This window comes from Microtus ochrogaster, chromosome 15 (assembly GCF_000317375.1).
Source record: "Microtus ochrogaster isolate Prairie Vole_2 chromosome 15, MicOch1.0, whole genome shotgun sequence".
NCBI classification, from domain to species: domain Eukaryota; kingdom Metazoa; phylum Chordata; class Mammalia; order Rodentia; family Cricetidae; genus Microtus; species Microtus ochrogaster.
This window is the reverse complement of record NC_022017.1, coordinates 12,555,664-12,568,632: the sequence shown is the minus strand read 5'-3', so window position 1 is coordinate 12,568,632 and position 12,969 is coordinate 12,555,664. Positions and strand designations below refer to the sequence as shown.

Genomic DNA, 12,969 nt, shown 5'->3' with positions numbered 1-12,969 from the left:
ATTCCCTCTATCCTTTGTTAGAAACATGAATGTGAGGCTTGAAACTAGAGATGTGGATTTCTAATTACAGCAAAATGGTGTCTTATAAACAAGCACCCTTCAGCTTATCTCAGTAAACTAGAAAGTAAATGAACCCCTGGAGGGCTAGAGATTAGACATCCACAGGGTTAAACAGGTTCTTCTACTTTACTAGCTTCAGGAGCTTTTTGTTTGGCTTTGTTTTGTTTTCAGTCAGTTTCTCTGTGTGTAGTCCCAGTGGTCCTGGAACTCTCTTAAACCACGCTGGCCTTGAACTCAGAGATCCACCCGTCACAGCCGAGATTAAAGGTGGATCTGTGAGTTTGAGGTCAACCTGGTCTAAGGATAGCGGTCCAAGACTACGCTCAAAAAAGCCAAAAAGACAGAGGTAGTGGTTGTACAACATTCTCAATGTACTAATCACTGAACTGTACACTTTAAAATTAACTTTGTTAAGTGCATTACACCTCAATTACAAAGTGAGTCCCCACATCAGCCTGACGTAATAGGGACTGCCACCCTGTCCACTTTACAGATGGGAGCATGGCTAGAGAAATTCAGCCATTTCTCTAACAAGATCAGAGTTCACATTCAGCCACTACTGCATCTAAAATTTGGGACACAGGCATTTTACACATTGGGGATCTGCTGTATTTGCTTCTTCATCAAGTAAACAGAGAGCTGTTTTCACATGCGCTGTTACCTGCAACAAAATATTTATTTTATATGCACAGCTTCTACCGAGTTATACAAACACATGATTTTCAGAATCTAAATATATTCATTTTTCCGTGAGAACAATTTGTTCACTTATACAAAATGAGAAGACACAAATGAGAAAGCAGTCATGATGTACCATGCTGCTGTGCCAGAGAGACATAAAATAAGCCTATTGAGTCCCACCGAATTCTGACTATCTGAGTAGGAGTGCTATTGCAGACAATAATTACAATTTACAAGAATCTATTTCTAGAGAAATCTATTTCAGAGACTTCATTCTTTCACCAAAACTATTTTGAATTACAACATTCTGCCTTGGGAGAACAAGTAAATTCCTATACTGCCTTGGGACTTGAAGCCCATGAGGGTGCTTCAGTTGGAAAGGGAAGAGCCTGGGGCCAGCAGCCAGAGGCTGCCCAAAGGCAGTGTGGCAGAAACAGGATGGATGCACCCTCACCCCTCATGCCCTGTTTCACAGTTAAATATCAGACTCAGCCAGACACACATACAACCGCCTTTCACTTTTTTAAAAAAGTATCACATTTATTTATTGTGTGTGGCACATGTATGTAGATGAAAAGACAATAATTAATTAATTTGTGGGAGTTGTTTTTTTTCTCCTACATGTGGGCTCCAGAAAGGAACAGAGGTCATTAAGCACTTTCCCCCACTGAGCCATCTCACCAGCCCTTGACTTCTTTTTCCTTTTGTCTTTATTTGTAAGTCTGTGAGTATGTGTAACATGTGTCGATGCCTACCAAGCCCCCAGAGATGGAGCCATAGGTGATTATGAACTGCACAGGGTGGCTTCTGGGAGCCAAACGCTGGTCCTCTGTAAGAGCCAATGCTCTTAACCACTGAGCCATCTCCCCAGATTCACATATGACTTACTTTCATTTGCTTATGTATTTTAGAGTAGCTTTTGACTAGTCTGGAATTCTCCATGCAGACCAGGCTAGCCTTGGACTCAGTGATCGGCCAGCCTGTGCCTTCCGAATGCTGGATCACAGGTGTGTGACACTGCATCCAGCTCTTTATTTTTGTTCAAGGTTAGTTTCTTGGGTTTTGTTTTGTGTTTTGTTTAGATCCACCTGCCCTTCTACTGCTCTACAGTGCTGGGATTTTAGCAGTGACTAGAAATGGAGAAAGGGACAGAATTAAAACGGGCTTCTATTTCCCAAATCATACACCAGTATAATTTGTCAAGACAGAGAATCCCTGTTGTCTTAGAAAAAACAATGTCTTATATGTAGGTTGTTTTGCTTGAATATGTCTATCTCATGCATGACTGGTGCTTGTAGAGGCCAGAAGAGGGTTTTGATTCCCCTGGAACTGAAGGTACAGATGGTTTTGAGCTGCCAAATGGGTGGTGGGTTTAATACTATAAGGATGAAGGAATGGCAAAGAAGAGAAAAATGCATCTGGGGGCTGGCACTTGATGCCAAGCCTGAAGAGTTGAGTTTCGTGCCTGGAACATGCACGATGAAGGAGAGCGGCTCTAAGATCTCCACACAACTGCTATGATGCACATACACACACATACACACAACACTATAAATAATGTTTAAAAAGACATACATTCTTAGAGCCCAGTAAATATACTTCTTCCTATCTTCTTTCCAATTATTTGTTTATTTGTGGGTTTGTTTTTGGCTTTTTTTTGGGGGGGGGCGGTTCTAGACAGGGTTTCTTTGTGTAGACTTGGCTCCTGGAACTAGCTCTGTAGACCAGGCTGGCTCCAAACTCAAAATCTGCCTGCCTGGGATGAAACGCCTGGCAGATGAACTAGAGTTTATCGTCTAGGTTAAAAGGTGAGGTCATCTGCTATGAGTGAAAGCAGTAAGAAGGTTGCCCTTCTCCTCCTCCTTCTCGGTGCTGGAGATTAAACTCAGGCCATTGACCATGCTAGTCACATACTTACTGAATTTCTGAAACTGGGCAAAAATAATGTGAGAACAGACCGAAGTAGGACTGGATACTTATTGCTGTAATAGTCCCATCACCACCCCAATGTTTCATGAGAACTCTGTGGGTGAGGCATTACTGTCCCCGCTATATAACTTGGCAAACCCAAGTTGAGGAAGAAAATCTAAGTTACCCACCATGTTACTGAGAGCTAAGCTTTACTCCAAAACCCTTCCCAGCTATTATATCACGTTTACTTGTTTAAAAGGAGGAAAGAAAGGGCTAGCATAATGGCTCAGACGCTTGTTGTCAAGTCTGATGGCCCAAGTTTGATTCCCTAGAACCTACAAAATGGAAGAAAAAAACAATTCCAGAAAGTTGTTTTCTGACCTTCAGAGTACCTCAACATGGGTCCTCTGCCCACAGAATAAATATATAAATGTTGGGGAAAACAAAGGACAAAGGATACTGTATACATGACTATTCCTTTTTTCTTCTTCTTCTTCTTCTTCTTCTTTTTTTTCTTATTCTTCTTTTTTTTTTTTTTTTTTTGGTTTTATCAAAACAAGGTTTCTCTGTGAAACAATCATGGCTGTCCTGGAACTCACTCTGTAGACCAGGCTGGCCTCAAACTCACAGAGAACCACCTGCCTCTGCCCCCCAATGTTAGATTTAAATGTTAGAATTAAAGGTATGTGCCATCACTGCCCAGCATCAATTTCCTTTTTCTAATTCATGTATAAAGCCCTATGATACACACTATAACAGTGTCAGCTAACATAAAGTCTTGTTATTACCGTGTTAATATTCACAAGTCGTGGGAGGTTACTGACAGTTTACAGATAGGGATCCAAGTTAACAAAAATACAGTTTTTTCTCTAAATATCACAAAATTAGTGAAACAGAAGTAATGGAGTCATGGGAGATAACACTAACATTTTCATTATATAAAAAGTTTATCAAAGCAAAGGGTTTGGGGGCAGTGTAAGTACCATAAATAAATGAACATTATTACTCTGTTGTTGCTGTTGTTTTTCAAGATAGGGTTTCTCTGTGGAGCCCTAGCTATCTTGGAACTCTGTAGACCAGGCTGGCCTTGAATTCAAGAAATTCGCCTGCCTTTGCCTTCCAAGAGTTAGAATAAAAGGCCTGTGCCACCATGTCCAGTTTTAGAATATTATATATTTTTAAAAATCAATGATATTTGAAGATTTTTGATTTTAGAGGCAGGGTCTCCCAGACTGCTTAGAAAGTGGGATTCTCCTTCCTACCTTAGAGTCCTGAGGTTTGAGATTATAGGTGTGCATCACTACCACATCTGGCTTCAAGGTATTTTAACAGCCTGATATACATAACATCACTCTCTTTTGCTGATTTTCTTTTCTTATTTTATGTGTATGAGTGTTTGTGTACCACATGCATGCAGTTCCCATGCAGGCCTTACGAGGGTGTCAGATACCATTTGAAGGGAATTAAAGATGGCTGTGAGCCATCATGTGGTGCTAGGATTGTAGCTGGGTTTTCTGTAAGATTGTGGCCAGAGCTTCTAACTGCTGAGACATTTTTCCAGCCTCTAATTTTCTTTTGAAGAATTACCTCGCTCTATTGTGTACAATCTTGGCAGGACAGAAAATGCAGGTGCCACCTTCCACGACAGTTCCTGAAGAGGACTCAAAGGGTCCTTCTACCCATACCTTCCTTTCACACCTGTTAATTACTAGAGGTGTGTCAAGGCTTGCTTGGGCACAGGGCTTCGAGTCTTCAGCAGACTCCTGTAAGGGTAGAAGGGCAGGACAAAGCTCTGATTTCAGTGGTGGTGTCTGACAGAGACTTTCCAGTGACTACTTCAGAAATCTTCCTGCAGCCACTTGGCTCATTTCTACTCCAAGGTTCTCAGCTTCCCCACTGACAGAACAGCTCTCAAACAGCCTTTAAAGAAAACTCTTCTTAATACTTAAAATACCCAGTCTGTTTCTCCACCCTGCAACCAGGGAGCCCTAACTGAGTCACATGGGATACTCCTTATATTCCAAAACAAACATACTCATAACAAGCAAACAGAGAAATCCCAGGGTATGAAACTCTAACAGTTACATAAACAACAACAAAATCTATTTATGCACTCATTTGTAAATCCACACAGACAAAATGGAGACTGAAGATATAGCCACATTTTGACAAACATTTTATCTGACCAACTTTAACCCAGACTCCTCTGCATAACATTGGAGACTCTCTGACCAAGGCAGCTACTTAAGGCTGCAGGAGGACGTCTTGAACCCAGAAGTTCAAGGCCAGCCTAACCAATGTAAAGAGACTGTCCTGCTGGATAATCAAAACAAACAATAAATCAAGATGATCTAAATAAGCAATTGATTCAAAAGGAATTCCTTGAAAGTCACTGGTCAGGCCACGGAGATGAGTTGGCAAGAATAAAAGTTCTTGCTGAACAAGCCCGAAGACCTGAGTTCGATTCCTGGACCATGCAGTAAAGGAGAAAAGGGACTCCGACAGTTGTCCTCTCAACCCCACACAAATCCCAACAAACTGACTGATAAATAAAAAAATTTTGATATTACTGATTAATCATGACAATTCAGAATCCAGTTTCAGTGTGTAATCTACCTTATGCAAGTCCTACAAATAGCACTTTTCTAATTCTAGACTAAGGAAATCTTTTACTTGTAAACAGATATTTCTGAGCTAGGGATGTCGCTAAGTTGGTAGAGCTTGCCAAGCACGGTCATGTTCTATTAGAACCTTCAGCTTGGACCTGCATGGATCTGGAAAGCCCCGGTCCTGCCTCTCCAAACCTAACCTGCTCAGAGTCTCCGAACAAAGGAAAGGCACCAAAAAGCCCAGTTCCACATTCTTGGGGGTACTGCAGCTTGCTCCCCTGACGTTGCCAGCCACTCAAGTCCCAGCCTAAAGTGTTCAGCTTCTGACCATACTTGGGCACAAACCCAGCTTGCAGCAGGACATGTCATCAACTCTAAAACCTATAAAGTCTCCCTGCTTTAGTATGGGGGTGAGGATTCTGTGGTCTCGAACTCTGGGACTGGAGAACTTGTCTAAGAATTGCTTTGCTCAAATAAACCTATTATTATACTTCTTCAATTTGGCTTGATCTGGTTAACTACACTGGCAGAGAAACCTATTATGGGGTCTGGGGAGAGGCAAAAAACCTATTTGTTTGGAAGCCTAGATTCAACCCTAAAATCTAATGCTAGTCTAATCTTAAAATTTAGGAGATGAAAACAAGAAGATCAAAAGATCAAGATCATCTTTGGTTACACAGCAAGGTCAAAGTTAGACTGGGTTTAAAAAAAGAGAGCAAGAGAGAGATTTTTACATATGAAATCTTTCAAAGATAACCAAAATATAAAATTATAAATCTAATTATACTTGTTTTTTTATGGCTCTTTACATATGAAGCTGGTAACTATGTCATATAATAGTGACCAAGAAGCTACAACATCTTTCTGAAGCAATGTAATTCTAGTTTTGAGATATGTAAGGTTATCTGTGATTATCCCAAGGTATGGCATCAAAAAAACCTCAAAATCAGTAATTTAACTTTTAAAATATAATTGCATATTGGGGCAGTGGGCACAACTCTGTGATAGAGGGGGTACTTAGCACATGCCAAGCTCTGGGTCTGGTACTCAGCACTGAAAAAAGGTAAGCGTACTTGCATTTCACTGGCTGTAGGAGAATGCACAACCTAGGGGAGCTGAACAAACAAGCCAGGAGTGACAAAGACTGTGAGTCAACATCTTAAACAATTCAGCTGCTTTTACCCAGACTGCTTCTGCTCTTTGGCTAGAAGCAGTACTTCAGACAGTCACAGCAAGGCCACATCGTGACTGAGAGCACCCAAGTGCTGAGAGCCCAGGTTATGTTACTGAACCTTAATATACAGACCTGCTAAGAATTTGAGAACAGCTCTTCGGCATAATGAATAAAAATAATGGTAACAATACTAATAATAAAAACACAGCAGCAACAACCATGACAAAACACGGCCAGTTGTGGTGGCACACACTGGAGGATATCTGATTAGGAAGAGGCAGGAGGATCACAAGTTCAAGTCCAGCTTGCGCTATACACACGGAAGCAGCTGAATATGATGGTACATGCCTTTAATTCTAAGAATTTAGGAGGCTGTGGCTAAAAGATTTCAAGTTTGAGGTTGTTCTGGGCTATACAGTTAGACCCTGTTTCAAAACAACCAAAACCAAAACAATGTACAAAGCTACTTTTCCTTCAAACATATACTAGGAATACCACTTCCCTGAGATAAAGCAAGAGTAAAATGAATTATTCTTATAAAAGTATATAATAGATAATTTGGGGAAAAAAAAAAACAGCAAGAGATTTGCATGCCTTAATCCCTGTGCTGGGATTAAAGGTGTGCACCACCACCACCAGGCTTCAAGTGAAATTTTAATGAAAGAAAAATAGGCAGCAAATGAATTAAAATGATTTTAGGATTAAGAGATATACACCACTCCTGCCCATGGCCATGCTTCATCACAGGGCTCAGTAAGCTGGTCTGAGGGCCAAAATCAATGCGCCGTCCATTTCGGTGACAGCAGTTTCATGGGAAACAAAGCTCTGCCCATCCATTTACTTAGGTCTCTGGCTGCTTTCACATTACCAGGGCTGTGTTGAGCAGCCACGACAGAGACCGAACACAATACATAAAATATCTGTCAGCTTATATATATATAAAAAAAATACTTGCTAGGCCTACTGATTTAATAGCATTTACTATTTAAAATAGTTTTGTTTACTCATGTGCTGGCTTCTCTACTGTAACCGACAGTTAGGGAAGAAAAGTGACTTGGTTTCTCTATTCTGAGGACCTAGAGAGCACGTGGCCCACAGAATGAACTCAACAAATGGCACTGGGTAAGAGAAAGACAAATTAACAAGGATTTCTCTTCTTCCCATTGTCCGTTGCAATCCACCGAAACTGGTCTTCTCAGTTAACCGCTGGACTTGTCGTTCTCAGTCCCCACAGTACTTGACCTCCTGGCAGTAGGTGACCCACTTGGAAAACACCCTTCTTCCCGAAATACTTTCTCCGAACAGCTGGCAGAGCACTTTTTCCATTTCCTCCCCCCCCACACACACACTGGTTCTCAAGTCTTCTTTGTACCCGAAAACTTCCTTCCCCCACCTTTTCATGTCAGCCTGCTTCTCCACTCAGTCACTGTCATTTTTCTTAGTTCAGAGTCACCTCCTTGGTGAGTTAATAATTTAATGGTCATGCTACCCTCAGGGATTTCAAATTTAACTAGTTCAAAACTATGACCAAGTTTATCTTTTCCCCAAACCCATGCGTTCACACAATTATTGTCCATTCAACTCAGGAGGAAGACCATCATGTTACTGGAGCCAAAACTGTCAGAGACAACCAATCCTAATCTACACCCAATCAACCACTGAACTCTGGTGGGTCTCATAAATACATTTCAGGAGAATAATCGCTTACCACGACCGTCATCTAAGCCTTACACCCATCTCATCTGACTGTCGGGCCTTCCTCATTCTACTCTCTACAGAGAAGCCCGGAAGATCAGTTGTGAAAATGTAAATTAGTAAATTTAACAGCTGACTCTTTCCTACACAAAGTCATGAATAATTTGGTCACTGTTTGCATTTTCTCTACAGCCACACAGGTCTCTGTGACCAACTGAAAACATGTCAAGCAAACTTCCACGCCAGCTTTTTCTTAATGGGTGAAAGGCTCTCCTGGTTGATTTCAATGATAGAGGCTTCTTGAATTAGACACTTCCTGTAACACTCCCTCACATAATTCTCAAGAGTCTGGGGGAAAACTAGCCTTTCTTCCACTTCACAGAAATACAAATGTGAGACCTAAGACTGCCTAGTAAATAAATGGTAGAACTGGAATTCAAAACTCAGATTCCTCATTACAGGACATGAGTTGTCCCTGAGTTCATACTGGGGGAGTGGGACCATTCAGGAACGGTCCACCGAACAGACAGAAATGGTCCACAGTGATTCTAAAAGGCTAAAAGGACATGTTGGCTGGAAATTAGGGAAGGACATGAGAAACAACCTGAGAAAGAGAATCAGAAGAGGCACATTACTCCTATCAAGAACGTGAAGTTGCAAAAAAAAAAAAAAAAAAGGAAGAGTGTCAAATGGAAGGAACTCAGACGACTCAACATCCAAGATCCAAGAACCGAGCACTTAACTCATAACAACCCCGATTTTGATTTAAAAACAAAACAAAAACTCTTATCCTTTCCTAGCAATAATGCTGACCAGAGCTACTTTCCTAGCTATTGCCATTGCCTGCGGTAAAGTGTGACAACAGGATGTTAGTAACCTTACATCAAGCACCCCAGCTTCACACCTAGTTTCTCCTCGGGACCGGTTAGACAAAGTTTGTGTTCAGTGAGGATGGGGTAGGGCGATGGCTGGCCTTAAACGTCAGAAGGTGAAGAAAATAGCAATGTATTCCTCCTTACCCCCTGGACATTTGTGACTGCCAGTCCAGACCGGCTCTGGGAGCGCGCGGCAGGGGCAGGGGGTGGGTGCCGGCCTCACCCCTCACACTCACACTTGCAGCAACTTTCTGTTTTCGCCCTGGTCCCAGTCGTGACAGACTCAGACCCCACATCTCCCGGCCCCATCCCGGGACTGACTTCGTAAAGCCCCAAACCCTTCCTCACCACGGCTCCGGCCACGGCATGCACCAGGCTTTCGTAGGACAACACAGAAGCCATAATGCCACACTTTCCCCCTCAGACGCCGCAACGTGGGCTCCCTTCAGGAGCGTCTCAAGCCCCACCTCTCAGACCCGGCAGCCTCCAACAAAACAACCACTTCCGGGTCACAAGCTGCCCTCTGTCGCCCGGGAGAACAGCCGCGGACGTGGATTTGGAGGGCCCAAGAACGCCCCTGAACACCGATTGGTCCGGGGAAAGCAAGGGGCGGGGCGATGCTAGGCCGACCGGGACGTTGGTGCAAGCTAATATGGTTAGCCATGCCTATTGACGTAAAACGGAGGACATAAAAGCGCCTAATGATCTCTGCACTCTAACTGCTTACAAAATACAAGTTGGCAGGCTGAGGACGTAGCTCAGTTGTAAGAGTCCTTGCTTAGCATGATCCCCACCACTCCACAAACACCTGTAATTGCAGCACTCAGAAAGTGGGGAAAGGATCAAGGGACTGGAGGGATGCCTCTATTAAGAACTCTACTGCTTTTGCAGAGGAACCGCTTTTTAGTTCCCAGAACCCACATGGAGGCTAGCTATTGTAACTACAGTTCCAGGGGCTCTAACCTTTTCTGACCCACACTAGGTACTGCACGCACTGGGACATGCATATAATATTTTGTTAAAAGAATCATTAGTTGAGTGACCTTAGGCTATATGGAAAGCGTGAGATCATCGCGGCTCTCAAAACAACCCCCCCCCCCCAAAAAAAACCCGTAACCTTACCCGCCGCAAAGCATATCCTAGTGACCTTCGCCTTTTATCCTAGTACCAGAGGGGGCATAGGCCAGCCTAAACTACAGAAATCATGTCACAATAACACCAACCCTCCAAAACTAAGCTGAAGGCCACAACTAAGGGGAACAGGTCAATAGCTGCAGCCTTCTTTATCCATTCATCTCCAAAACCCACCACCAACCTGGCCGCTGGATATGAAAACGAGGAGCCCAGGCATGGAAGGCAAAGCTCTAGCATGAGGCTTCAATTTGCTTAAACTGACAATTTGAGGCTAGATGATGGTTCAGGGGCTAAGAACGTTTAGGGCTCTTGCAGAGGGTCTAGGTTCAGCTGCCAGCACACAACCCTCTGTAATCAAGCTCCAGGGGAATCCGGTCTTTGTCCTCTGACGGCATTGAGTGCACTCCCAAGCATTCATGAACATAAAGATAAATCTAAGTGGTAGGAAAACAGGCATTTAAGTTTCCACTGTGACACCATACAAAGTCTCACAGAATTGTCCAAACTTTCAAAACTTAACTACTTTTGTTTTCCCCTTCAACCCATGAGCTGTGTTTTTTAAAGTATTATGTGACAGGGCATTGGTGGCGCTCGCCTTTAATCCCAGCGCTCTGGAAGCAGAGACAGGCAGATATCTCTGAGTTTGAGGCCAGCCTGGTCTACAGAGTGACTTTTAGGACAAGCTCCGAAGTTACAGAGGAACCCTGTCTCGAAAAAACCAAAATAAATAAAAATAAAAACAGATGTCTGTGCATGTTAGTGCAGAGCATTTCGAAGTCAAGGAGCTGGAGCTGCATGCAGCTGTGAACTACTAAACATGGGTGGGTGCTTGGGAACTGGACATGGGACTTCACGGTTGAGCCATCTCTCCAGCCTCATTAATTGCATATTCTACCTGTTAAAATAATTATACCTTAAGTTTAATGAGTAGACAAAGAACTTCAATTATGCTGTATTCAATGGCACAAATAATAACCTAGTTTATTGAACCAGTCTCATTAGAATGTCCATTTTGGCTTTTAATTTCCCCACTCACCCCAACAGGGTTTCTCTGTGTAGTCTTAGCTGTCTTGGAACCACTCTGTAGATCAAGCTGGCCTAGAACTCAGATCCAACTGCATCTGCCTTTCTATTTCTTAAAGCAGCAGTCAGGCATACTGACATAACGATTGTTGGGAGACCAAGACACAAAGATGAGAATTCAAGTGCCAGCCTGGGTTACACAGCAAAACCCTGAGTAAACAAGACCATAAAAAAACAAAACTGGGAGGAGGGCGATGGTGGCGCACGCCTTTAATCCCAGCACTCGGGAGGCAGAGGCAGGCAGATCTCTGTGAGTTCGAGACCAGCCTGGTCTACAGAGCTAGTTCCAGGACAGGCTCCAAAGCCACAGAGAAACCCTGTCTCGAAAAAACAAAACAACAACAACAACAAAAAAAAACAAAATCCAAAAAAAAACACTGGGGCTGGAGAGATGGCTCAGAGATTAAGAGCAGTGGTTGCTCTTCCAGAGGTCCTAAGTCCCAGCAACAAGATGGTGGCTCACAACTATCTAATGAGATCTGGTGCGCTCTTCTGGCCTGCATGCAAATATGCAGGTGGAACACTGTAGGCATAATAAATAACTTAAAAAAAAAAAACACCAAAACTGTAATAGCCAGGCATAGTGGTACATGGCTTTGATCTCAACACTTGAAGTAGAGGCTTTTGTGGTTAGCCTGATCTATACAATGTGTTTGTTTCAAGTCAGAATTGCATAGTGAAATGCTGTCTCAAAATTACCGCTAAAGTGCACACACACTAACTCCTATAATAAGAGTAACAGATTCATAAAAAAACTGGAAAGACACAAATGTGAGATTCCTTGCTCCACAAACACTACACTGAGCAACTGCCAAAGTGCTTCAGTTTCATCTATAAAATTGTGAAGCAATGAAAGTACTCAGTTCTAAGATAACACAGTAGGATCTTATCACAACAGTGCACGGAACCAAGTTCTACTAGTGTGAATGTTAATTCAGGTCCATTAACTTTATGTGTGAACCACTTTGTTTTTTCAAGACAGGGTTTTTCTCTGTAGCTTTGGAGCCTGTCCTGGAACAAGCTTTTGTAGACCAGGCTGATCTTGAACTCAAGAGATCAACCTGCCTCTGCTGGGATTAAAGGCGCATACCACCACCTCCCAACAATGAGCCACTTTCTAAATCCAGAAGCTATTTCTCCTTTATGAAGCTGTCTCCTGATGTGATAGCTAGTAGGCTTACCAAGCTTTGTTTTAATCTAATAGTTCATATAACCATACACCTCTGTGCTGTTTCTCTGATAATAAAGCTGAACAATGGAATATGAAAAGATAGCTGTTAATGCCATGTATCATCAGCATCTCCCCAAACTGCATCCCTGACCACACGCCTTTTTCCTTGGACCAGGGCACAAGATCAACTTCTCTGAACCCACTTATAAGTTATTTACTTCAATGCATGGCAGAACTGCTAACTTCTAAAAAGTACAAAAGAAGGTGACCTCTGAATGTTAGGTGAGCTGGAGCAAGTGGGGGCGGGGCAGTTCCTGGGTTCCAAAGTTTTGCTATACCGTCCAGAATCAAACTTGTACTCCTCCCTTATCCTCTCACATTCTGGGACTACACAGGTGAACATTATACTCAGCTTTTAGGGGTCAGCTGTTAGTAATCCATAGCCCACTGTACCCATTATGTAACTTCAGTGTACACTATACCCCCCCCAAAAAAAACAAAAAGGGGAAGGTCAAGATCCAGTTTGAAATCGTATTTTATTTTAGCATCTTAGGAATATTAACCACATATCTTTAA

At 42.7% G+C, this 12,969-nt stretch overlaps 1 protein-coding gene across 1 annotated transcript in view; it reads right to left on the bottom strand.

Annotated features, from left to right (window-relative positions):
* The window catches only part of Slc25a17 (solute carrier family 25 member 17), a 39,418-nt gene extending 29,900 nt beyond the window's left edge, over positions 1-9,518 (bottom strand). Inside the window, exon 1 of the mRNA XM_005354162.3 lies at positions 9,354-9,518. Within this exon, the coding sequence (XP_005354219.1) occupies positions 9,354-9,407 (54 nt within the window). The 5' untranslated portion in view covers positions 9,408-9,518. The remainder of the gene's footprint in view (positions 1-9,353) is intronic.
* Positions 9,519-12,969: the final 3,451 nt, after the last annotated feature.